Source organism: Parambassis ranga, chromosome 19 (genome assembly GCF_900634625.1).
Source record: "Parambassis ranga chromosome 19, fParRan2.1, whole genome shotgun sequence".
NCBI lineage: Eukaryota > Metazoa > Chordata > Actinopteri > Ambassidae > Parambassis > Parambassis ranga.
In genome coordinates, this window is record NC_041039.1 from 22025251 (window position 1) to 22048912 (window position 23662).

At 45.1% G+C, this 23662-nt stretch overlaps 1 protein-coding gene across 1 annotated transcript in view; it reads right to left on the reverse strand.

Moving 5' to 3' along the window:
• cep290 (centrosomal protein 290) overlaps positions 1-23662 on the reverse strand; it is a 37117-nt gene that overhangs the window by 12484 nt on the left and 971 nt on the right. Inside the window, exons 2-35 of the mRNA XM_028429905.1 lie at positions 23566-23643; positions 23381-23450; positions 23255-23301; positions 22638-22769; positions 22160-22213; positions 21192-21338; positions 20682-20864; positions 20391-20480; positions 19781-19903; positions 19051-19174; positions 18119-18291; positions 17587-17749; positions 17381-17481; positions 17240-17306; positions 16879-16982; positions 16543-16618; positions 16307-16428; positions 10924-11088; positions 9987-10136; positions 9778-9893; positions 9595-9697; positions 7346-7576; positions 6415-6588; positions 6194-6305; positions 5495-5700; positions 5034-5185; positions 4438-4549; positions 3751-4206; positions 3451-3615; positions 3253-3354; positions 2977-3111; positions 2621-2890; positions 1825-1932; positions 1545-1744 (exon numbers count right to left, since the gene is read on the reverse strand). Coding sequence (XP_028285706.1) covers positions 1545-1744; positions 1825-1932; positions 2621-2890; positions 2977-3111; positions 3253-3354; positions 3451-3615; positions 3751-4206; positions 4438-4549; positions 5034-5185; positions 5495-5700; positions 6194-6305; positions 6415-6588; positions 7346-7576; positions 9595-9697; positions 9778-9893; positions 9987-10136; positions 10924-11088; positions 16307-16428; positions 16543-16618; positions 16879-16982; positions 17240-17306; positions 17381-17481; positions 17587-17749; positions 18119-18291; positions 19051-19174; positions 19781-19903; positions 20391-20480; positions 20682-20864; positions 21192-21338; positions 22160-22213; positions 22638-22769; positions 23255-23301; positions 23381-23450; positions 23566-23643 — 4811 coding nt within the window. The remainder of the gene's footprint in view (positions 1-1544; positions 1745-1824; positions 1933-2620; positions 2891-2976; positions 3112-3252; positions 3355-3450; positions 3616-3750; positions 4207-4437; positions 4550-5033; positions 5186-5494; positions 5701-6193; positions 6306-6414; positions 6589-7345; positions 7577-9594; positions 9698-9777; positions 9894-9986; positions 10137-10923; positions 11089-16306; positions 16429-16542; positions 16619-16878; positions 16983-17239; positions 17307-17380; positions 17482-17586; positions 17750-18118; positions 18292-19050; positions 19175-19780; positions 19904-20390; positions 20481-20681; positions 20865-21191; positions 21339-22159; positions 22214-22637; positions 22770-23254; positions 23302-23380; positions 23451-23565; positions 23644-23662) is intronic.

Sequence of the window (23662 nt, forward strand, 5' to 3'; positions counted from 1 at the left end):
AAGAAGCTCAAAGAGAGTCAGAGAGAAGCAGACTGTCAGAGACAGGAAGAGAAACATGTGGAAGGTTCTGGAAAGAAAACTAGTGAGAGATGAGTCTGAAGAGCCGAGAACAGCTGCAGAGACACTAGTGAAGGACTGAACCAGGTCTGGACCTGAAGAGTCAGAGAAGACCGTCACTAGAGTCCTACACAGAATGGACTGCCAGACTGCAGAGAAGACACCTCCAAACCAGACCGAAGTCTGCTAGAGACCACCTGGAGACAGAGCACACAGACTGAAGTCTGCTATAGACCACCTGGAGACAGAGCACACAGACTGAAGTCTGCTATAGACCACCTGGAGACAGAGCACACAGACTGAAGTCTGCTAGAGACCACCTGGAGACAGAGCCCTCAGATTGAAGACTGCTAGAGACCACCTGGAGACAGAGCACACAGACTGGAGTCTGCTAGAGACCACCTGGAGACAGAGCACACAGACTGGAGTCTGCTAGAGACCACCTGGAGACAGAGCACACAGACTGGAGTCTGCTAGAGACCACCTGGAGACAGAGCACACAGACTGAAGTCTGCTAGAGACCACCTGGAGACAGAGCACACAGGGTACTGTCTGAATATCTGAAAGAAACCCTGAAGCAGTCTGCAGTCAGACCGGGTCTGGGTCCTGGTTTTCTCTCCAACATGACAACAGATGAAGCAAACATCTCTTCTAGTGAAGAACTACCTCCAGGAGAGCAAAGGGTTACTGACTGAAGATCTGTGCTAAAGACCAGCATCCATGCCAGGAGACCATCAGACCACCAGACCTGGAGGAGGATTCCTCAAAACTACAACCTCCTGTAAACACTGTTATCAAATAAAAAGAACGGACTGTGAGCATCAGGGGAGCTTGTCCCTTGAATGTTGTATCATGTTACAATGTCTTTGTTCTATTAAACAGAATGCAGAAAACATTTATACAAAGAATGGCATTTTTATAGGAGGGACACTTTTCAGTCAGTCCATAGCTGGGTATTTTTACTACTTTGTTGAATGTGTTCTCATCAGGCTGAAATGCTTATGTTGCAATATGCTTCTGAACTCCTGGAACCCCTTTGTAATCTGCTTTACTCTAGCTGCTTTTATTAATCTTTTAACCCCGCAGCACCCTTAAATTTCACCCGTAAAGTTGTTAAGTTGTTAAAATTGTCCTCACAGTGTGACAAAGAGATGCGGATATGTATAAGAGAATATTCAGCCCAGTGTGACTACACCTGCTACATATGTTACACACTGTTAGTGTCTGTGGAGATGATTATTAGAAAATGTATTCAGGGATTTAAAGAGTGAGAGGTGTTGAATTGACATCGACCTTGTTATCCCAGTGCTTCATGTCCTGTGCATTAATGTATGGCTTTTCACACGTTAGGCTGAGGCATTATCTCAGCTATTACCATTAACTGCATTAGTTCTAGACATGAAGACCTGTGATCCCTTTTGTTAACTAATTGAGAAGACACACATTTGGATTTAGTGAGAGAGGGGAAAAAAAAGGTTCATAATCACTTTGACATTTGGTCTGCGTGTCTCTTAGCCTCTGCTTCCATGGCGGTCTTCAGTCGTTCCAGCTCAGCGGCGGTCAGCTTCAGCTTCCCCGTGACAGAGCCGAGCGAAATGTCCTGCTCGGCCACCGTCTGCTCTAACTCAGCCAGACGCTCCAGGTGCTTGGAGGCTGACACCCTGATGGTGGGCTTCTTCATGAGTTCCTGGATGAAAGACGAAAGCAGCAAATTTAACACAATGTCTATTTACCAGGTCTTAATAAGAGGTGTGGATCTGTGACTACCATTGCTGTCTGTTTGAAGTGATCCAGTGAGGTGTCTGTATGCAGGTCCAGCTTCTGGTGCATCACCTTCAGCTCCTCCTGATGTCTTTCTATCATTTCCTCTTGAACCTATAATCAGCAGAGTGTAGTTACATAAACAGACACAACAATCACTTTGTCATTGCTGCGAGAGCACTTGTTCATCCATGTCCCCAGGCCCACTGATGCACTTTGAAACTAAGTTTTAATAATCAGTCCTGAGACAGAGAAACTGGAGACAAAACTGGAAGCAGTAGCCTTTAACCCTTTTAATCAAGTGGAAAAACCTCAGAGCTATCACCGATGCAGATCTTAGTTTTGACGACTGCTTTTTATCATCTTAAGAACATCTCTCAAGCCAATGCAGAGGCACCGATGCATTTATTACATCCAGAATTGATTATTGCAATGCTCTTCTTTCGAGTCTGCCAAAAAAGAATCTAAACCGACTACAGTTACTGCAAAGACCCAAACGAGAGCACACATCACACTAATTTTAAAGTCTCTGCATTGGCTTCCTGTCAGCTTAAGAATTGATTTAGATCCTTTTACTAGTTTATAAATCTCTTCATAGTCTTTGCCCATCTTATTTATCTGATTTGCTTTTAACATCTGAACCCTCTAGACCCCTCAGGTCCTCTGGTGCTGGCCTTTTATCTATTTTAGTAAAAACAAAAAGTCACGCGAGTCGTCATTTATTAATGTAATGGGCACTTTTAGCTTATTTGAGGTCTTATCATAATTGGCTCAGAGCATCTCCGCACTTGTATCAATGTACCTGTCTGACTTGAGCCAGCTGGTTCTGGTATTTCTTCAGCACGTCCTCTTTTCTGTCAAGTCGTCCCTGAAGGTCTTTGATGGTCTGGTGAGCCAGCTTGAGAGCAGGCTGGCTGTCTCCCTGGCCCTCCTCATGCTTGGCCAGGTCTGCCAGCAGGCGTTCTCTGCTGGCGGCGGCTGGGAGCCGAAGACGCAGCTCATTGATCACTCTGTCTCTGGACACGATATTCTGTTCTGCCTTCCACAAAGCGGCTTCCTTCTCCTTTAGTTTCTGCATGTAAATGAGTTACACATTCAAGCATTAATCATCGAAAAGTGACAATCCTGTGGATCTTGTATAGACCTTGGGCTCAGTACCTCGTTCAGACTTTTGCAGGTGGCCTGGGTGTCCAAGATAGTGCGGACATGCTCTCTGATTTTAACCAAAGCGAACTCTAACTGATGGGCGAGTGGTAGCGTTGGGTCTGGTAGCGATCCTGTACTGTCCGTAAACTGTAGCATAGTAGCAACATATTTCAGATGTGTAATAAAAAATGTAATTAACTGTGCAGGTAAAGTAAAAATTGCATTAGAAAAATTGTTACTTGCTGTTGTTTTGAGCTACATTATCAACAAAAGCTGTCGAGGGTTTACCTTTTCACTCAGAAGTTCATCCTGGTGCTTCTCGTACTGATCCAGCTGACGCTCCAACTCCACTTCTCGTTGATCCCATGCAAGTTGCCGCTCTTCTTGAAGCTTGATTTGTCAGACAAAAAAATATTTTGTGTTAATCAATCAGACTTTAACAAGTCAGTGGATGTATGCAGACAGTTCCATGAGTTTTTCTCTTACAGAGTTTTGCTGCACGAGTTCCTCCTCCAGTGATCGGACGGTCCGCTCCTGCTCCTCCACCAGGTTTTTTAGGTACTTGATCTCCTCCTTCTGCACCACCAGCTCCCTGCCTTTCCTCAGTTCCTGCAGACGAGCTTCTTCCATCTTCTTGTGCCACTCCGTTACCTGTTATGTACAGTATATTGGTTTCTGAGTCAGAACACAAGACAAACGGTCTTTTCTTTCTTCATCCGTTAATCAGCCAAAAGCTACAGAGGAGACCTATCACAGCTCTTGATCCTAGATCATCTTTCTACTGACCTTCTGGGCCCCTTTCACATCCTTCAGTGTTGAGATGAGCTCCTCCAGTCCTCGATGCCTCAGTTCCAGCTCCTCAGCCCTTCCCTCGGCCCTCCTCCTCTCCTCTACCGCCTTCCTCTTCTCATCCTGTGCTCTTGCTTGGTCCTCCTGGAGGTTCACCATGGTCACGGAGAACTTCTCCTGCTGGGGAAGTGGCAGCGCTCCAGCAAACTGCCTGCGCAGTGACTGGATAGTCTGCCGTAGGTGCTTGGAACGGTTCCTGCCCTCCTGGCGGGCGAGGAACAGAGCGCGCTCGCTGGCATCGAGCCGCTGTTCGGCACGCAGCTTATAGGCCTCCAGCTGCTGGATGTGAGAGGTGGCAGCCTCCAGTTTTCCCAGAGCGTCTGACTCACTCAGCTGCAGGGTCACGATGTGCTGGTGGAGCTTTGCAATGAGAGCCTTCTCATCTGACTGTGACTGGAGTAAACAAAGGAAGAAGATGAAGATCGCCAAACTGATACGTTGAGAAAACTAGAATACAAGTAACGTGTTCTCACGATGATTTCAATGTGATTTATGCTGAGCAAACATAAGGAAAGTTAAAAAAACCACATTGACAAGAAACATCTAAATCCACCTGTCGATAACTCACAGATAGTGCAGTACATTCTTGAAGTAGGTTTGAATTGACAAACAACACCCAGTTACCTGGTAGTCCAGTATCTGCCGTCTCAAAGTTTCTACTTCTTTGTCTTTGGACTTCTGTCTGGCCTGGAGAGCAGACACCTGTGTCATTGCCACATCAGATACCTCTTGAAGTCTGCAGAAAAAACACATGAAACACCTTCACTAACTACATTATAATCAGGTTTAGGAGCAGAAGGGCATTTTCAATCCCAATCCAAATGCAATAAGGCTAATAGGGGGGCTGGAGGCAATTCCAGCTGGCACTGGGTGAGAGGTGGGTTCACCCTGCACAGGTCATCAGTTGGTTACAAGGCTAACGCAGAGACACCTCGCCCTTACACGCACACTGAGGCCTGATTAAGAATTTACATGTAACAACATAAAAAACACAAGAAACATCACTTCACCTCCGAGCCGTTGTTAATTGTGTAGGGCTAATACCAGATACTTATATAAAACAGGAAGTTAATACCAACAAGAGTTTGGTTGCTGGGCAACCAAACTAATAAGAAGTAAGTACCAACGCTGTGATCAAAAAGCATTTGTGCTTCCATCGTTTTTTTCCAAAAAGAGGCATAAATGGTCGGTGTAAGGCCCGGGCCTTTTTTCAGACGTACTTAGAAACCTCAATGCGAAGCTCAGCCTCTGTCTTCTCCAGCTCTGCAATCTTGGCTCTGTCAGCGTGGCTCACAGCTTTGCTGATGCTGTCTGCCAGCTCATCTCTCAGCTCCCGCTCAACCCTCTGGGCCTCTGCATTCATCTTGGTCAGCTAAAGAAGATAAACAGAGAGAAAACCACTTGATAAGAGTCATTTAAAAATTAGAGCCTAAACTGGTAAAGATCTAACGCAGACTGACAAGCGATAAAAAACTCAAGTAGCTGGCTCATAAACCAAAATATATTAACTTTTCAAACAGGCTCTATGTGTTTATGATTTTATTTTTTTATTGTAATAGTGCACGGGTCTGCCAGGTGAACCCAGTGGCTTTTTGCGACTTGCACAATTCATTGAAACTCTGCCACACTGACGCCTGGAGCAGCAGCACATCTCATGAGCTTGTTTTCTTTGATCTCATACCTCTGCGAACTTGGACTCCAGCTCTAAGTTGCGCTCTTCCACCTGCCTGAGGGAGTTCCTCGTGTGTTCGTAGATTTTTTGGGCGTGCTCCGCTCTCTGCCTCTCATTCAGCTCCTTCATCTCTAATGTGGTGATCCGTCTCGCCGCAGATACCATCTCATTGTTGAGGGAAGCTTTGTCTGCCTTATCCATGCCATGTTCCCCTCCTGATAATAAAGAAAGCACACAAATTTGGAATCGTAACAGAATATATTGGGTGGGAATGATGTGCTTGGGGATTTGGGGACTTATTTTTTTCAGTTGCTGCAACGGCCAACATTCACATTGCTTGTGCTGAGATTTCCTTAATGGTGAGACAGGAATGCGATGACACCGCTAAGTCAATGAGTGAAGCTGCATGTACTTAATCTGTGTGATAATCATCTATTGTGTTACAAGAATGCAGGACCAAAATGGGTAGATTAAAGCTCAGGAAGAAAGCCTACAACACAGCACGTATAAACAGCAGTGATTGTTGGCCCTGTGGGAAGCCTGTGCCCTTGGCTGTGGTCTGGTCCGGTCGTGTCACCACAGGACGCACAGCCAGCCAATGTTATGCTGATAAGAACGATGGCCAAAGCTTCAGCTTGTACACGGCTGAGCCTTTCCTTTTATGGCCTGGTCAGTCTGTGTATGCTGTGTTGATCAAACTTTTCTTACCAGATAAACTGAATTTCTCCCATGCTTGCTCTAATGTATTAAGTTTCTCCTTCGTGATTTCCAGTTCTTTATTCATGGCAGAGATTTGTTCTCGTAGAGACTCATTCTCGCTCTGTGAGAGGCAGGAAGAGAGCAGACGAAAGCGCGTTGGTGCCAAAAATAACATTAAAATAAAAATATATGTGGAAATAAAAGAAAATAAAGTCCTTGTGTTTTGCTACCTCCAAATGTTCAAGGTTGGTGGTCCTCTGTATGAGGCGGCTGTCCCTCTGGAGCATGTCTCTGTATTTGACTGTTAGCTCTGTGTACTGTTTGTTAGCCCTCTCCAGGTCTGATGAGGGAACACTGTCGTCCAAGGCCTTCTGCAGCGCAGCTATTTTATACGCAGCCATTTCCTAAAGACAAAACCAAAAGGCAGAGACATTAAGCAGGCGCCGTGCTGCAAAATGCAGCTTAATAGCATAGTATTTTCTCTATTCTAGCTTTACTTATGGGCATCATAATGTCTCAGGAAAATGAAGTTTATCATCCAGTCGTCCTTCATAATTAGCACAGAAAGCGGGATCTGTGCTATTCTTAAGCTGATTAAGTGACATGAATTTCTACAGATGATGATCCTGAAGATGTCACCGGTTAAGCGAGGAACAGGTTTAAATGTAAGCAGCTAACACTGAGTCACTGAAGGAGATGTTCAGTCACATTTGTTACTTGTCTTGTTACATTTAAACTGTGATGTTATCTGGCTTTGATTTGCAGTGTGTTTAAAAGCCTGCAGCAGATGCTGTCACCCTGTCTACTGTAACTTCTTCTGGTCACTAAACATCGTTTCACCTCCTGTCTGTTTTAGCAATTTGCCCCCAACTAGAATACAAAAATGTCAACATTTTTTTCAGGACAATGAGTATTTTTTTTCTATTTGAGTTTAAAGGGAAAAAAACTCCAGGATTTCTCAGCTTTCTATGATGTGTGGGAACCCTGTTTTTGTGTGTATTTTGTTATATCATTAATAATCCAACTACAGAGAACTTATAGGTGATAGAACACTGTTTCAATTATTCAATGAAAACACAGCAGCAGTTATCATTGTATCTACAATCTTTTACTGGAGCGGTCTGTTTTTGTCCAACACCTTACTTTAGAGGATCTCAGTACCTTGTAGCGCTGCAGGTAACCGATCCGCTGGGCGACAGAAACCTGCATGTTGCTGCTGTCGTCCCTCAGCCGGCTGTTTTCCTTGCGGAGGTGCTGTTCTTGTTCCAGCAGGGTGGTGTAGCGCCGTGTCAGTTTCTTCTCATTGACTTTTAGCACTGTCAGCTTGCGAATGGCTTCGCTCAGCTGCTTCCTGATTTCGTCTGGGTGCTTCTGAAGAGTGTCCAGCAGGTCCTGAAGGGAGAAACAGACAGTAGGAAAGTGAGGACTTGATATTCTTTTCTTATCGTCTAATATTTACTGATTCACTGAGAAGCTTGTGTCCTGCCCAAAAATCTTGGAGGGCTTGGCTCATATTTTTCAGTGCAGAGCAGACTGAGTGGTCTGATCCTCTCATGAATGTTTTATACACTCAACAAAAATATAAACACAACACTTTTGTTTTTGCTCCCATGTTTCATGAGATGGACTTGAAGATCTAAACTTCATTCCAGATACACAATATTACCATTCCTCTCAAACATTGTTCACAAATCTGTCTAAATGTGTGATAGTGAGCACTTCTGCTTTGCTGAGATAATCCATCCCACCTCACAGGTGTGCCACATCAAGATGCTGATCTGACATCATGATTAGTGCACAGGTGTACCTCAAACTGTCCACAATAAAAGGCCACCCTGAAATGTGCATTTTGTTTCTGCTTTATTGGCGGTCTGGGGACTCAGAACCAGTCAGTATCTGGTGTGACCACCATTTGCCTCATGCAGTGCAACACATCTTCTTCGCATAGAGTTTATCAGATTGTCTATTGTGGCCTGTGGAATGTTGGTCCACTCCTCTTCAATGGCTGTGCGAAGTTGCTGGATATTAGTGGGAACTGGTGCACGCTGTCGTATACGCCGGTCAAGCACATCCCAAACATGTTCAATGGGTGACATGTCCGGTGAGTATGCTGGCCATGCAAGAACTGGGACATTTTCAGCTTCCAAGAATTGTGTACAGATCCTTGCAACATGGGGCCGTGCATTATCTTGCTGAAACATGAGGTGATGTTCATGGATGTATGGCACAACAATGGGCCTCAGGATCTCATCACGGTATCTCTGTGCATTCAAAATGCCATCAATAAAATGCACCTGTGTTCTTCGTCCATAACAGATGCCTGCCCATACCATGACCCCACCACCACCATGGGCCACTCGATTCACAACATTGACATCAGCAAAGCGCTCACCCACACGACGCCACACACGCTGTCTGCCATCTGCCCTGAACAATGTAAACCGAGATTCATCCATGAAGAGAACACCTCTCCAAACTGCTAGACGCCATCGAATGTGAGCATTTGCCCACTCAAGTCTGTTACGGCGACGATCTGGAGTCAGGTTAAGACCCCGATGAGGACGACGAGCATGCAGTTGAGCTTCCCTGAGACGGTTTCTGACAGTTTGTGCAGAAATTGTTTGGTTATGCAAACCAATTGTTTCAGCAGCTGTCTGAGTGGCTGGTCTCAGACGATCTCGGAGGTGAACCTGCTGGATGTGGAGGTCCTGGGCTGGTGTGGTTACTCGTGGTCTGCGGTTGTGAGGCGGGTTGGATGTACTGCCATATTCTCTGAAACGCCTTTGGAGACGGCTTATGGTGGAGAAATGAACATTCAATGCACGAGCAACAGATCTGGTTGACATTCCTGCTGTCAGCATGCCAATTGCACGCTCCCTCAATGCTTGTGGCATCTGTGGCATTTTGCTGTGAGACAAAACTGCACATTTCAGGGTGGCCTTTTATTGTGGGCAGTTTGAGGTACACCTGTGCACTAATCATGATGTCAGATCAGCATCTTGATGTGGCACACCTGTGAGGTGGGATGGATTATCTCAGCAAAGCAGAAGTGCTCACTATCACACATTTAGACAGATTTGTGAACAATGTTTGAGAGGAATGGTAATATTGTGTATCTGGAATGAAGTTTAGATCTTCAAGTCCATCTCATGAAACATGGGAGCAAAAACAAAAGTGTTGCGTTTATATTTTTGTTGAGTGTATTTACTACGTTAGAGGTTTGATGAGATTTGTCTGTGATACGTTTAGACCCATGTTGTAGGTGCTTGGCATTAAACCATCTGTGTGTGTGCGTGCATCAGTAAACGAGAGCCATATTGCAGACTGGGACAAATGCTAAACAAATGCAGTCCATCTGGTAGCATTTAACTGCCTTTATTATCTGTTTAGGACGTATTTGTCTTACTTACATTGAACTCCTGGATTTTAACTTCGTCCACCTGTTTCTGCTCCTCCAACTTATTCTTCGTCTCAGTGAATGTCTCTCTCTCCTTTTGCCATTCTGCCTTCTCACTAAGGAAAAAAAACAAAAACATGTTTCACACATCATCATCATCAGCTACAACCTCTAAGAAACTTCTCTGTTAACCCACCTGAGATAGTCTTTGTAGACAAGTCCCTGTTGATGGCTGGTGACGGCAAACTTCTCCTTGTATTCTTCCAGCATTGCTGTGAGTTTCTTGCTTTTCTCCTCTCTGTTTTTAAGCTCCTAAATCACAGAGAAATGTTTTTATTATTATTATTTATTGTTGAGGTGCAGTTATTGCCATCCAGGTCCCTAAAAACAAACAGAGACACTCACCTGAAGAAGCCGAACAGCGTACTCATTCAGGGAGTTGACGACCTCTGTGCTGCTGGGCCCCAGGCCCTCGGGGAGGGTCAGAGGTCGGAGGACAACTCCACCACTTCCTGACTTTCTGAGCAGCTGCAGTTCACCTTCAAGTTGGCTCACCTGACAGGCACAGATGATAAAAAAAATCACACAACTTGGCCGTCGAAACTAGTCTGCGAGGTAGAGTAGTGTGCATTTAGTATCCAGTTTTAGAAAGTGAGATGCAGTGACAAAACCTACGTACACCACATACTATACAGGGAGGTTAAAGTAAAAACCACCAAAGAGCACAAATAAGCAGAAAAGTAAACTAAAGAGGAGAAAAGACAGAGACAAAACAGTTTAATAAAATAAAACTGGAGGAATTAGAGTAGAGTTATGGCAGCTGCCTGAGGGAAAGCCTTTAATGTAAGACAAGCCTTCTTCCTTTCCAGCAGAAGCATCTAATAACATTTTGCTGGCTGAGTTCTAGGAAACCTGCTTTTTATTTAACATTATCTGTCAGAGAGTTGCATCGTTTTCAATATTGAAACAGAATGTGAGATGAACACTTGGGTTTGTTTACCTGCTTGGCTGCTTCCATAGAAAACTGACACACACACATGTGGACGTGAATCAGTCATGCCACTGTTTCACTGATATCCCTTCTAGAATGTTTTCAAGTTTGTCTGATTAATAATATGGTCGTGTTGATTTGTGTCGGAGAGTTGCGACACACAGCTGTAAGTGTATACTTGGCTTTGAATAACCCCTGGTTTTTTATTAACCGCTGTTGAGAAATAATGCTGCTTTGTTTCCATGCCAAAGATAGAGATATAGCCAAAATCTGTCGTGACAACAATCACGCAGCCATCTGTTATTGCCAGTCAACCTCTCCATCTCATTATCTTGACACGTGTGAAAATACCTTTTCTTTGATTCTGGCAAGCTGGCTGAAGCTGCCAGTTGCCTCCTCACGGGCCGATTTCAGCTCCTGCCTCAGTTCTTCATTCCTCCCCACCAGCTGATGTATCTGGGACTTGAGCTGTGAGGCTGACTCAGACGGCCCACTCATGCTGCTGACATCTATAACCTGTGATGAGGTAAAGATCAATTAGATCCCAGGGTCTTGTGCACGTGGCTAATTCTTCTCTGTTGCTGTGGCCAGAAGTATGCTGGCGTCTTGTTATTGCATTAACATATGCTGCATAGTATGATCTACAACTTTGCCATGCCACTTTGTTTTATGTCTTACAGCTCGCTGCATATGTTGTTTATAGAGTTGCCGAGTGACAGCTCCTGCACTTCATCAACTGATAAAAAATACAGTTAAACACCAAAGAGGGACAATGTCTATAGTTTTCAACACAGCAAAATGACTGTGCCCCCATACGCAACATGTTCATTATGTCATTACACACCTTTCTATTCAGTTGTGTTATTATCTTAAGGAACAAATCTTACAGCCACGCAACAAAGGTTTTTTTAGCTTTCTGTGATCCTTGAAAACAAGAGCCAGTGAGACTTTATGCAACATATCCTATTTAATTACTGCCATGAGAACATAAGACACGTGAGACTGCTTGGCAAACTGAGTACCAGGAACTACTGTCTAATACCTGCCAAATCTTTGATGATTAATTTTATCTGAGCTGCCAAAACCTTGAGCAGTTGATGCAGCTCCAACAATAATATATGCAGGAGAGACATATAGAATTCTCCTGCAGTGCAATGTCAGGCATGAGCAGGCAAATAATGGGCTTTAATAATCACAGATAAAGCACTGCTGGAATACGATAATAAAACACAGTTAAATAAGCTATGTAACGGCCAAACATTAGATGTCCATCCATCCATCCATCCATCTTCTACCGCTTATCCGGGGCCGGGTCGCGGGGGCAGCAGTCTAAGCAGGGACACCCAAACTTCCCTCTCACCAGACACTTCCTCCAGCTCCTCTGGGGGAATCCCGAGGCGTTCCCAGGCCAGCCGAGAGACATAGTCTCTCCACCGCGTCCTGGGTCTTCCCCGGGGCCTCCTCCCAGTGGGACATGCCCGGAACACCTCCCCAGGGAGGCGTCCAGGAGGCATCCGAACCAGATGCCCGAGCCACCTCAGCTGGCTCCTCTCGATGTGGAGGAGCAGCGGCTCTACTCCGAGCTCCTCTCGGGTGACTGAGCTTCTCACCCTATCTCTAAGGGAGCGCCCAGCCACCCTTCGAAGGAAACTCATTTCGGCCGCCTGTATTCGCGATCTCATTCTTTCGGTCACTACCCAAAGCTCATGACCATAGGTGAGGGTAGGAACGTAGATTGACCGGTAAATCGAGAGCCTCGCCTTCCGGCTCAGCTCCTTCTTCACCACAACAGACCGGTACAGCGACCGCATTACTGCGGAAGCTGCACCGATCCGTCTGTCAATCTCCCGCTCCATTTTCCCCTCACTCGTGAACGAGACCCCGAGATACACAAACTCCTCCACTTGGGGCAGGAGCTCTCCTCCGACCCAGAGAGGACAGACTACCTTTTTCCGGTCGAGAACCATGGCCTCAGACTTGGAGGTGCTGATTCTCATCCCAGCCGCTTCACACTCGGCTGCAAACCGTCCCAGTGCACACTGGAGGTCCCGGCTCGATGAAGCCAACAGGACAACATCATCTGCAAAAAGCAGAGATGAAATCCTATGGTTCCCGAACCAGATCCCCTCCGGTCCCTCGCTGCGCCTAGAAATTCTGTCCATAAAAATTATGAACAGAACCGGTGACAAAGGGCAGCCCTGCCGGAGTCCAACATGCACTGGGAACAGGTCTGACTTACTGCCGGCAATACGAACCAAACTCCTGCTCCGGCCATACAGGGACCTAACGGCCCTCAACAGAGGGCCACGGACCCCATACTCCCAGAGCACCTCCCACAAGATGCCGCGAGGGACACGGTCGAACGCCTTCTCCAAGTCCACAAAACACATGTGGACTGGTTGGGCGAACTCCCATGAACCCTCCAGCACCCTGCGGAGGGTATAGAGCTGGTCCAGTGTTCCGCGGCCAGGACGAAAACCACATTGCTCCTCCTTAATCCGAGGTTCGACTATAGGCCTAATTCTCCTCTCCAGTACCCTGGCGTAGACTTTCCCAGGGAGGCTGAGGAGTGTGATCCCCCTGTAGTTGGAGCACACCCTCCGGTCCCCCTTTTTAAAAAGAGGGACCACCACCCCGGTCTGCCAGTCCAGCGGCACTGCCCCCGATTGCCACGCGATGTTGCAGAGGCGTGTCAACCAAGACAGCCCCACAACATCCAGAGACTTAAGGTACCCAGGGCGAATCTCATCCACCCCCGGTGCCTTGCCGCCGGGGAGCTTTTTGACTACCTCGGCAACTTCAGCACAGGTGATGAACGAGTCCACCACTGAGTCATCAGCCTCCGCTTCCATAATGGAAGGCGTGTTGGTGGGATTGAGGAGGCCCTCAAAGTACTCTTTCCACCGTCCAACCACGCCCTCAGTCGAGGTCAACAGCTCCCCACCTCCACTGAATACAGTGTTGGCAGAGTACTGCTTCCCCCTCCTGAGGCGCCGGACGGTTTGCCAGAATCTCTTTGAGGCTGACCGATAGTCCTCCTCCATGGCCTCCCCGAACTCCTCCCAGGCCCGAGTTTTTGCCTCTACAACTGCCCTCGCTGCAGCACGCTTGGCCTGCCGATACCTATCAGCTGTTTCAGGAGTCCCACAAGCCAACCAGGCCCGATAGGACTCCTTCTTCAGCTTGACGGCATCCCTGACCTCCGGTGTCCACCACCGGGTCCGGGGATTGCCGCCACGACAGGCACCAGAGGCCTTGCGGCCGCAGCTTCGGACTGCTGCATCGACAATGGAGGTGGAAAACATAGTCCACTCCGACTCAATGTCTCCAGCCTCCCTCGGAATCTGGGTGAAGCTCTCCCGGAGGTGGGAGTTGAAGATCTCCCTAGCGGAGGGTTCGGCCAAACGCTCCCAGCAGACCCGCACAGTACGTTTGGGCCTGCCGGGCCCGTCCAGCCTCTTCCCCCGCCAACGGATCCAACTCACCACCAGGTAGTGATCAGTTGACAGCTCAGCCCCTCTCTTCACCCGAGTGTCCAAAACACAAGGTCGAAGGTCGGCTGACACGATTACAAAATCGATCATCGACCTCCGGCCTAGGGTGTCCTGGTGCCAGGTGCACCGATGGACAACCTTGTGCTCGAACATGGTGTTCGTTATGGACAAACCATGCCCAGCACAGTCCAATAACAAAACACCACTCGGGTTCAGATCGGGGAGGCCGTTCCTCCCAATCACGCCTCTCCAGGTGTTACTGTCACTGCCCACGTGGGCGTTGAAGTCTCCCAGCAAGATGACAGAGTCCCCGGTTGGGGTGCCATCCAGCACCCCTCCCAGAGACTGTAAGAAGGTCAAGTACTCTACACTGCTGTTCGGCGCATACGCCGAAACCACAGTGAGAGACCTCTCCCCAACCCGGAGGCGCAGGGAGGCGACCCTCTCACATACTGGGGAAAACTCCAACACATGGCAGCTAAGCTGTGGGGCTATAAGCAAGCCCACACCAGCCCGCCGCCTCTCACCATGGGCAACTCCAGAATAGAAGAGAGTCCAACCCCTCTCAAGGAGTTGAGTTCCAGAACCCAAGCTGTGCGTGGAGGCGAGCCCGACTATATCTAGTCGGTACCGCTCGGCCTCCCGCACAAGCTCAGGCTCCTTCCCCCCCAGCGAGGTGACATTCCATGTCCCCAGAGCCAGTTTCTGTGTCCGGTGATCAGGTCGCCGAGGCCCCCGCCTTCGACTGCCACCCAATCCACTCTGCACCGGCCCCTTACGGTTCCTCCCACCGGTGGTGGGCCCATGGGAGGTCGGCCCCACGTCGCTCCTTCGGGCTAAGCCCGGCCGGGCCCCGTGGGGAAAGGCCCGGCCACCAGGCGCTCGCATTCGAGCCCCAACCCCGGGCCTGGCTCCAGGGTGGGGCCCCGGCTGCGCCATACCGGGCGACGTCACGGTCCTTGATTTTGTTTGCCTCATAAGGGGGTTTTTGGACATTAGATGTATGATTGACAATTTGTAGAGACATAATGAGGAATGGAAGAAGGAAGTTTACATTGCCTTAAAACACAATGCTGCTTGAAAGTTTGCGAACCTTGTAGAACTTTCTATATTTCTGCATAAAACATCAGCGTTTTAGTCCATTCTTCAGTACAGCGTGTGGGGGAATGTGGGGAGGTTCTTCACATGAGCTGCTTGTTTAAGGTGCTTCCACAACATTTTAGCTGGACTAAGGTCAGGACGTTGATTTCACCATTTTAGAACATTAACTTTTTCTTATTTAACTATTTTGTTCTGAAACATCATGTGTGGATGTTGTTGCGTTGCTGAATGACCCACTTTGTTATGAGCTCAAACACTGACACACACAGATGTCTGATAGTTCTTTGTCAAACAACTCACAATTTATTATTCCATCATCCTGGTTCAAACCATGATACCACCACCACCATGTTTTAGTGATGGGATAGGTTCATATACTGGAATGCGGTCTATTCTGGTCTTATTTGTCCACAAACTATTTTCCCAGCATGCCTCTGGTCTGCCTACATAGTTTTTAAATCAACATTAACCACTGAGAGAGGTCTTTAGCTGCTTAGAGGTTACCCTGTGCTCCTTTGTAACCTTCCGGCCTGTTACATGACTTGTTTTGTTGACACACCACTCCTGTGGAGGGTAACAATGGACTTGAATTTCCTTCATTTGTACACAATCAGTCTGTCTATGGATTTGTGGAGTCCAAACTCTTTACAGATGGTTGCGTGACCTTTTCCAGCCTGATGAGCAGCAAGAACTTTGGTCTTCAAATAAACCGCCAGCCCTTGAGGTTTTCATATTTTGCCACTTACACTTAAGTAATATTGGATCCGTTTGGGGTTTCTACTTTCAAGACTTGTGTAAGAATTGGCTGATGTTTTGGGTCATATTAGACAAACAGAAAATTATAAAGTGTTCACAAACTTTCAAGCACCACTGTTTGGTGTGGCCCAATATTAAAATAAGAAGCTGACTTATAATCAGTTCATCCTTTAGTCCAGTTTGTGCCATATTTCAAGAAATTCCCACAAAGCAGTCCTGTTACATTGTGGTCAGGAGGATGGGAAGAACTCACAAACAGACAACAAAAAACCGCCTCTGGTCAAAGTTGTTGCCAGCGTGAAAGCATCTGCTACATTTAATACACTTCGGTCTTATGTTTAAAAACCCCACCACGGTTTAACACCATGCTTCATCATACTTACATTAGCCAACCTTTCCAGACTGGAAACAGAGACGGCACCAGTCCCTTGATTGATCCTCAGAGCTTGAAGGACATCTTTCAGTGCAGCCTCCAGATCTTGTTTCACTTTGGTCAGTTCTTCCACTTGGACAAACACAAAAGAATGATAACAGTCAGGCAGCCACCTCGAGGACAGGACAATATCTGAGTCTACGGCTCAAAATGTCCATGTGAGGTTGTAACAGAGGTAATACTTACACTTGAGTTGAAACTGGGTCTTGTGAAGTTCCAGCTCTCTCTCCTTGTTGCTCAGTTCTTTTTCTAGATAGTCATTCTGCAGAGCACAATGCATGACATGGTACAGCTTACAGTTAAAACTTATAAGCTTAAATATTATTGAGTGAGACACCAAACGTTCTGGTTTGCTTGAATTTGCCAGTGAATAAATATTTGGATAGATGACATGAGCTGTGAATGCCCTCATGACACCTGTTCTGAATTATGAATTGTATTTCTTTCTGTTTGGTGTTGTCATTGTGTAAACAAGTCTATCTTCATGCATGTTGGACATAATGTCATTCCTCCAGTGCTTACCTTGCGTCTGATTTCTTCATCTGTGTGTGTGTTGCTTTGTTTGAACTGAGTTGCCCTGCCTGTCCTGAAGTCTTCTTCCAGCAGTAAGCTTGTGTGTGGGATCCCTGCAGACACAGGAGGCATTTTAATACTAAGAAACAAATCTTAAATGCACTTAAATATGTCACTGTGTTTACATAAAACTGTCTGTCATGTCAGTTGTCAGAGAGGAACACTGACATAAAAGTCATGCATGTCCTGAGGGCACAGTGCTGTCAGCTGTAGAAAGCCAGTCTGTCAAAATATCTGCTGTTTAAACGCTTCATTTACCAATAAACACAACTCTGGGATCAAAACAGTGACTGTTACTATTTTTAATCACCTCTTTCTTTCACCATGCGTCTAATTTCTTTCTTTAGCTCCAGTCTCTCCTCCTCCAGGCGTTCAATCTAGAAAGGAATCCACAGGTCAGGTGAGAGGAGCTCATACGTGTACGCTACAGTCGTTTGTGATCCCATTTTACCTCTTTAGTGAGGACCTGGTTTTCTGCTTTGTATTGCCGTTGTCTGACATCTTTGGCACGCCTGAACTCTGTCAGATCCAGTTCCTGCTTTGGTTCCAGGCCTTGGGAGTTAAATAAAAGTAAAAATTTCACTGCTCCAGATCACCCCGTGTTTTCTTATTAGACAGCGAGATGGAAACAGTGCTGTTTGTATTGCAGAAACTGACCCAGTTTTTCTCTGAAAGCCTCGTTTTCGTCCATGAGGTCATCGATTCTCACCGCTAGCTGGTTGATCTCTTTGGTCAAGGCCTCTGCCTCACGATCTCTCATTCTAATTTGATTTTTACACTCTTTGATCTCCGCAATGGCTGCTTCCAGACCATAAATGCCCTGCAACACGGAAACACAGTGTTTAGTTACTCGTCCGTCAAAAAAAGCACATGTTGTCTCACTCTCTTTATGTCCTTGTTTTTTAACTGCTATGCTTTTCAGGGAAATCAGGATGCAGTTAGACATGGTGAAAAACAAACACTACATTTGTAACCCCAAAAAAAGCATGTTGATCACACCACAGTCACGTAGTCATTTCAATGTCTCTATTAAAAAAAGTGAGGATGGAGAAAGAAAAAAAACAAATCACAAGCCTCACTTCTGGGAAAAGTCTCAATTAATTAGTTTTGGTAGGGAAAAACAAATCTTTGATGAAAGCCAAAAGTAAAAAACAAAAGAGGAAAGAAAAGGGAGTGTTTGTAGACTCACAGACTCATACTGGCTCAAGCGGTTTGAGGCCTCAATGAGTGCTTTGTCTTTTTCCTCAGCATGAGCTTCTGCTAGTTTTACCGCCTGCTCTGCCTCCGTTGCTCTGCTCTCTGTTGCTTCCAGCTTGGACTTCAGCTCCTCCATCTTTCTCTGCTGTAAGGTGGGCGTTAGGCCTGGGACAAGAAAATCAAGTTATTATTTTTTTTCTAATAAAAAGTGTATAAAAGGTTACATCCCCTGCTCACAAAACACAACAATGAATTGGCTGTGTCACATAACGATAAACACAAGGGCTGCTCCAGACTTATTTTCTTTATCAGCCACAAAATGTGTTGAATAACAGGCAGAAGATATTTTGAAGGCCCAGAGCTGTAATCTGTGAACACTTAAAGCTCAATAGTCACTGTTATGTTTGGGCTCTTTTAGTCCTCATCAACACGTCGAAACATTTTATAGCTGGAAAAATATCTGCCTGCTGTGGGCGAAACAACAACAACAACAGGGACTATCGTCCCTTTCACATCCCGGCCAAGAATACACAGACGATGTGTTTCTGTGCATACATGACCAGCCAAGTCATGCTTGTGACTTCTGTATCGTTTCCCTGCAGCAAATTTGTTTATTGTCCGACCACAAAAAAAAAAATCAATCATATTGCGATGATGTAAAACACAAAGAAAATGGCTGAAAATGTGATGCAGTGAGAAACAGAGGATGTTAAAAATTGTTTTTATCTCTCTCTTTAACTCTCATGGACTTTTCCCACTAAAACTCCAAATGCTTTCAGTGCAGTACTGAGATAAGAAACACTGATGAAAGGTGTGTAATGAACTGTTAAGATTACTTTAGTTAGAAAATTGCATGACCCTGACACAGGTATTCTTGGAATGAAGCTGTTTAGTTTGGGATTTTATAAGCAGGGATCCACCCACCTCTGTCTTTCTTCGTGGATGTCTTCAGTTCCTCAATGAGCTGGGTGTGCTTCTCCATTTCCCTGGTATACTGCTCCACCTGCTCACTCAGCATCTTGATTTGATTATCCCTCTCCTGGACGGCCTTTAGAGCGTTCACCAACAATTCAAAATGATGAGAATTTATGTGTAGCAGCACCAAGCAAAGCTGAATTATCACCGCTTTCATCATTAAGGGAATTTATGAAATGAAAACAAGCTGGGGCAGAGGATAAGAGGCCCGTGACAGATGAAACTTACACCACATAGCTCATATATGGCCTGGCCCAGGGCAGCGATAGGACAGAAAGAAGGACAGGTTGATAAGATGTGACAAAGCAAAGAGTAAAAGCCCGAAAGAGGAAAAATGACAGACAGGCAGACAGATGGATAAACATGAGAAGACAATTATCTGCAAGCCAGGAAGCCTCTGCTCTAAGCAACACGAACAGAAGCACTCACACAGCACAGCTATACACACTCATACACACTATATTCTGTTGTTTTATGTCATATTTAGAATGTTTTATAGCTTGATTCTTTTACCAGAAAGGACTGAACTTCTTGTAGCCATTAGTGTGATAAATTAATTATAATGAGGCTACACATAGACGAAAACAATCAACAGCCACATTCAGCACAACCACAACCGCAGTAGATGAGAAGCTGGAACTACACTATAGAAGGATCCATTTATTATTTTAGAACAGACCTGCTGTAAGGCAATGACGTTGCTTTTGTCCAAGTCCACCTGGGCTGAACGCAGCTTTTCCCTCAGGTCGCGGATCATCTGCTGGTACACCAAGATTTCATCATCCTTCCCCGAGAGCACTCTCTGTAGGTGAGGGGGAAGATCAGGTCAGTAGAAGGTTAGCCTATCTCAGCTGTCAATGGACGAGATGTGGATACACCCTGGACAGGGATAACACAGAGAGGGACAGGCACACTCACACCTACGGCCAATTTAGAGTCTCCAATTAATATAACAAGCACATCTTTGGTGTTTGGGAGGAAGCTGAAGTATCCGGATTAAACCCACGCAGGCACAAGTTGAAGATACAAACTCCACAAAGAAAGGCCCCAGGCAGATTCGAACCAGCAACCTTCTGGCTGTGAGGCAACAGTGCTGTGCACCATGGTGCTGCATTCAATTAGGCAACAGACACTAGTTTAATATCCCATATCCTGTGGCCAGGATGACTTCCTGCAGTCAAAACGGGGCTAAAAGTCATCGTAACAAGCTTTACAGATGACCTTTAAAGACCGTGCTGGACAAAATATATAATATAAGTACCTTTCTGAGACATTTGGTTTACACCCACCTTCCACTCCTCCACTTTGGCATTGACTGCAGCCATAATTGGGTCATCTTCTTCGGTCATGCTATGAATCTTATCCGTTAACTCTCTGACCTGCACATTGAACAGAGGGCTGATTCAGTACCGTGCACACAAACATTACATCTAGTAAAAAAAAAAAGAACATTACATCCTTTTTTTATGATATACAGAGAAATGGGTTGCTCATCTCTGCGTGGATATTTATTTCACAAACCACCCACAGACTCAGAGATGGAGAATCAAAAGTATCAGTGCAGTGAGGAGGGTCTTTACTTGAAGCTTTGCGTGATCCCTCTCTTTCCTGAGCTGGTCCATGATGGAGTCAGTCTGCTGTACAACAATCTTCATCTTGTTGTACTCATCTGTCATCTTTTCCATCTCCTTCACAGACTCCTCCAGGCTTTTCTGCATCTGCTCGTTCTGTGTCTTCAGGTGTATATTTTCATCCTCGGCTCTCTAATGGACCCAAAATAATATCATTAACTTGATTTGTGGACGCATACCTTTACGTGCTACAAATCAACAATATGGACTGAAGGTAATAAAAACAGATGAAAGCTGTAAAAATAAGTAGCAGAAATGTAATTTATTAACTGAAAACAACACTTGTCTTGCACGTTTTAGACAGCAGAGATTTATTTGACATCTCTTTGCCAAAGGCTGTGGTTGCTCCATATCTGAGACTGAAGCATGGCACTGTTGCCAGATGTGCCAAAGAATCATCTGCTGCCTCATCCTCATTGTGACCAAATATTATAGTAAACAAATAAAATTTCCAATAACCTGTACGTCTTCCAAGCACTGGTAAAGCTGGCGGTTGGCCATGTTGAGCTTTCTCTGTGTTTCGGCGCTCTCGTCTCGGGATGGGACCTGCTCTTTCTGCTCCAGCTCTCCACGGTAGAAGTCCACATCCTGCTGGAGCTGCTCATTCTGGTGTGGTACAGGGAGGAGAGAATTCATTTTAGAAGAGCTAAACAAAATGTTTTCTGATCGTGCACTAAACTGCGCTGTCTTTTTGACCAGTGAATCATTTGGTAAATTTAAAGATGTAAGCTTCAGGTCTGAGGTGTCTTTCGACACTTCATGGACAAAATTATTCTTTAAATACTCAAAAACACAGACAGACAAACAGAGTGGCTGTCTTTTTTGTGTTGGTTTTATTATTATTAAAAACAACATCAAAGCAGGAATTTGAAATCATGGATGCTTTATTTCATCATTTCTTTTAAATAAAAGGGTGCAACACATGGTGCTACACCGCCTTTAGACTCCCCTGGATATGGCTCCCACAGGAGAGCATGCTAAAATATGACATCTCAGCCGGGTGATGCAATTTCAGACTACAAGCTAAATCCCAGATTACCAAGCTAACACAGGAAGCCATGAAAACCATAGGGGTCATTGATTAGCAGGCAGGCCTCAAACTAACTGCAAAATTCATTTTATGATGATTTTTACATCCACAACTGTTATGTACTGTGTGTAGTGAGTGCAGGTGTGTGTGTGTAGGAGACAAAGGAGATGGGAGGCCTTTATGAATACAACTACAAAAACTATCCACGTAAACCTAATTTTACATGACTGCTCTACCTACATGTCTTACCTTCTTCTTCAGTGTTTTTAGCTATGTAATGGAACAGGAAGAGGTTTTTTTAAAAAAAAAAAGATGAGTGAACAAAGAAAAAGCACAAGAAACTACTTCTACAAGAAGAAAAACCATGTGAGGAAATGGCCTGTTTGATGTTACATACCTCTCTTTTCAGCTTCTTGAGCTCATCCTCTGCCTCTTCTACCCGCACAGCCAACTAGAGACACAAAAAAATACAACATGCAGACACACAGTAAGATTTTACCCATGTTTACACACGTCAAATGGCTGCAAATACAATTACAAATATACACTTAAATTAAAATTAAAGCAACATAAATTATTATATATAACTGTATGTGAAATTAGAAAACATTCAAAGAATTTAAATATGTTTGGTGTGTTTATTTTGGCAGAAAATGAATATAAATCATTTATGAAATTGCTCTTTTTTTAGTTGTGTATATTAAAATTATAAGCAATGTAATACCATACTGGCACCTCATCTCTTTTAAAACCAGCTCATGTTTTGAAAACATCAAACCGATGTGTGTGAACTGAATAAAGGTTGTCCAAGGACTCAGAATGGAATCCATCCTCTAATGCTATTTGTGTGCATCGTGCCTCTCGTGCACTCGTACCTGCTCGTTGGTTTTCTTTTCCTTTCCCATTTCCTTCTCTAACTGGGTCAGCTCCTTCTCCCTTAGTTCCAGCTGGGTCTCGAGCTGCCGAATCTCATCTCTAAGAAAGCGGATGTCTGGCCCGGTGCCGAACTGTTGAGCCGTACATACCGGAAATGAGAAGCACCCAAACAACCCCCACCCCGTCACCTCTTATTCTCTCACCACCTCCATCTGTTCAAACATTCTAATGTATGACATTAACACATTTTTCAACGTGAATAAACTGCTTTATATGTAAGGTAGAACTGTAAATTATGATTACATACAACCCTTTAAACAAAACTAAATAACCAAGTTGAAGCTAGAAATAATTGCTGTGAGTGTGCAGGGTATTAGCTGTAATCTTCTTAGGTGCTGTCTTTCAATGGTCACCACAGCCAATCTCTTTTAGCCAGCATTACACTCACTGATTGGCTGAGATCTGGCACTATTGCCGGAAGTAAAGGTGCATGAAAGCACAGGTGGTTACATCATCATCACCATGACACAAGGAACAGATCATCAATGATACACAATATTTAACATACTGTCAGTATCCATATATACAGTATGATATAGATCATAAAGAGTATTACCTTGCATTGCTGTTCGAGTCTTGACACCTTTGTGAGAAGTTCCTTTTCTACAGGTGGTATAAACAACAATGTAAAAAGCATTAGAAACTATGTATTATATCTACTGAAATGTATCTGTGTACTAACCAGTCCTAGCATGATTAACACCAGTTTCTTCGATGAAGTTGAAGGCAACAGTAAGTTCCCGATCTTTAATCTGACAGGCAGAGGGAGAGAGGACGTTTACGCTTGAATTATTTCAGTGCATGTGGTACACTGCATATGCAAGTAAATCCATGAATGAGATGGACATGCATAAAAACACTGAACACCTTCAACAAGGCCTGAGACACTTTGAAGGCTTGAATTATGTCCTCTGGTGTTTTATTCTTCACATCCCAATCTTCCACCTGCATGGAGAAATAACAT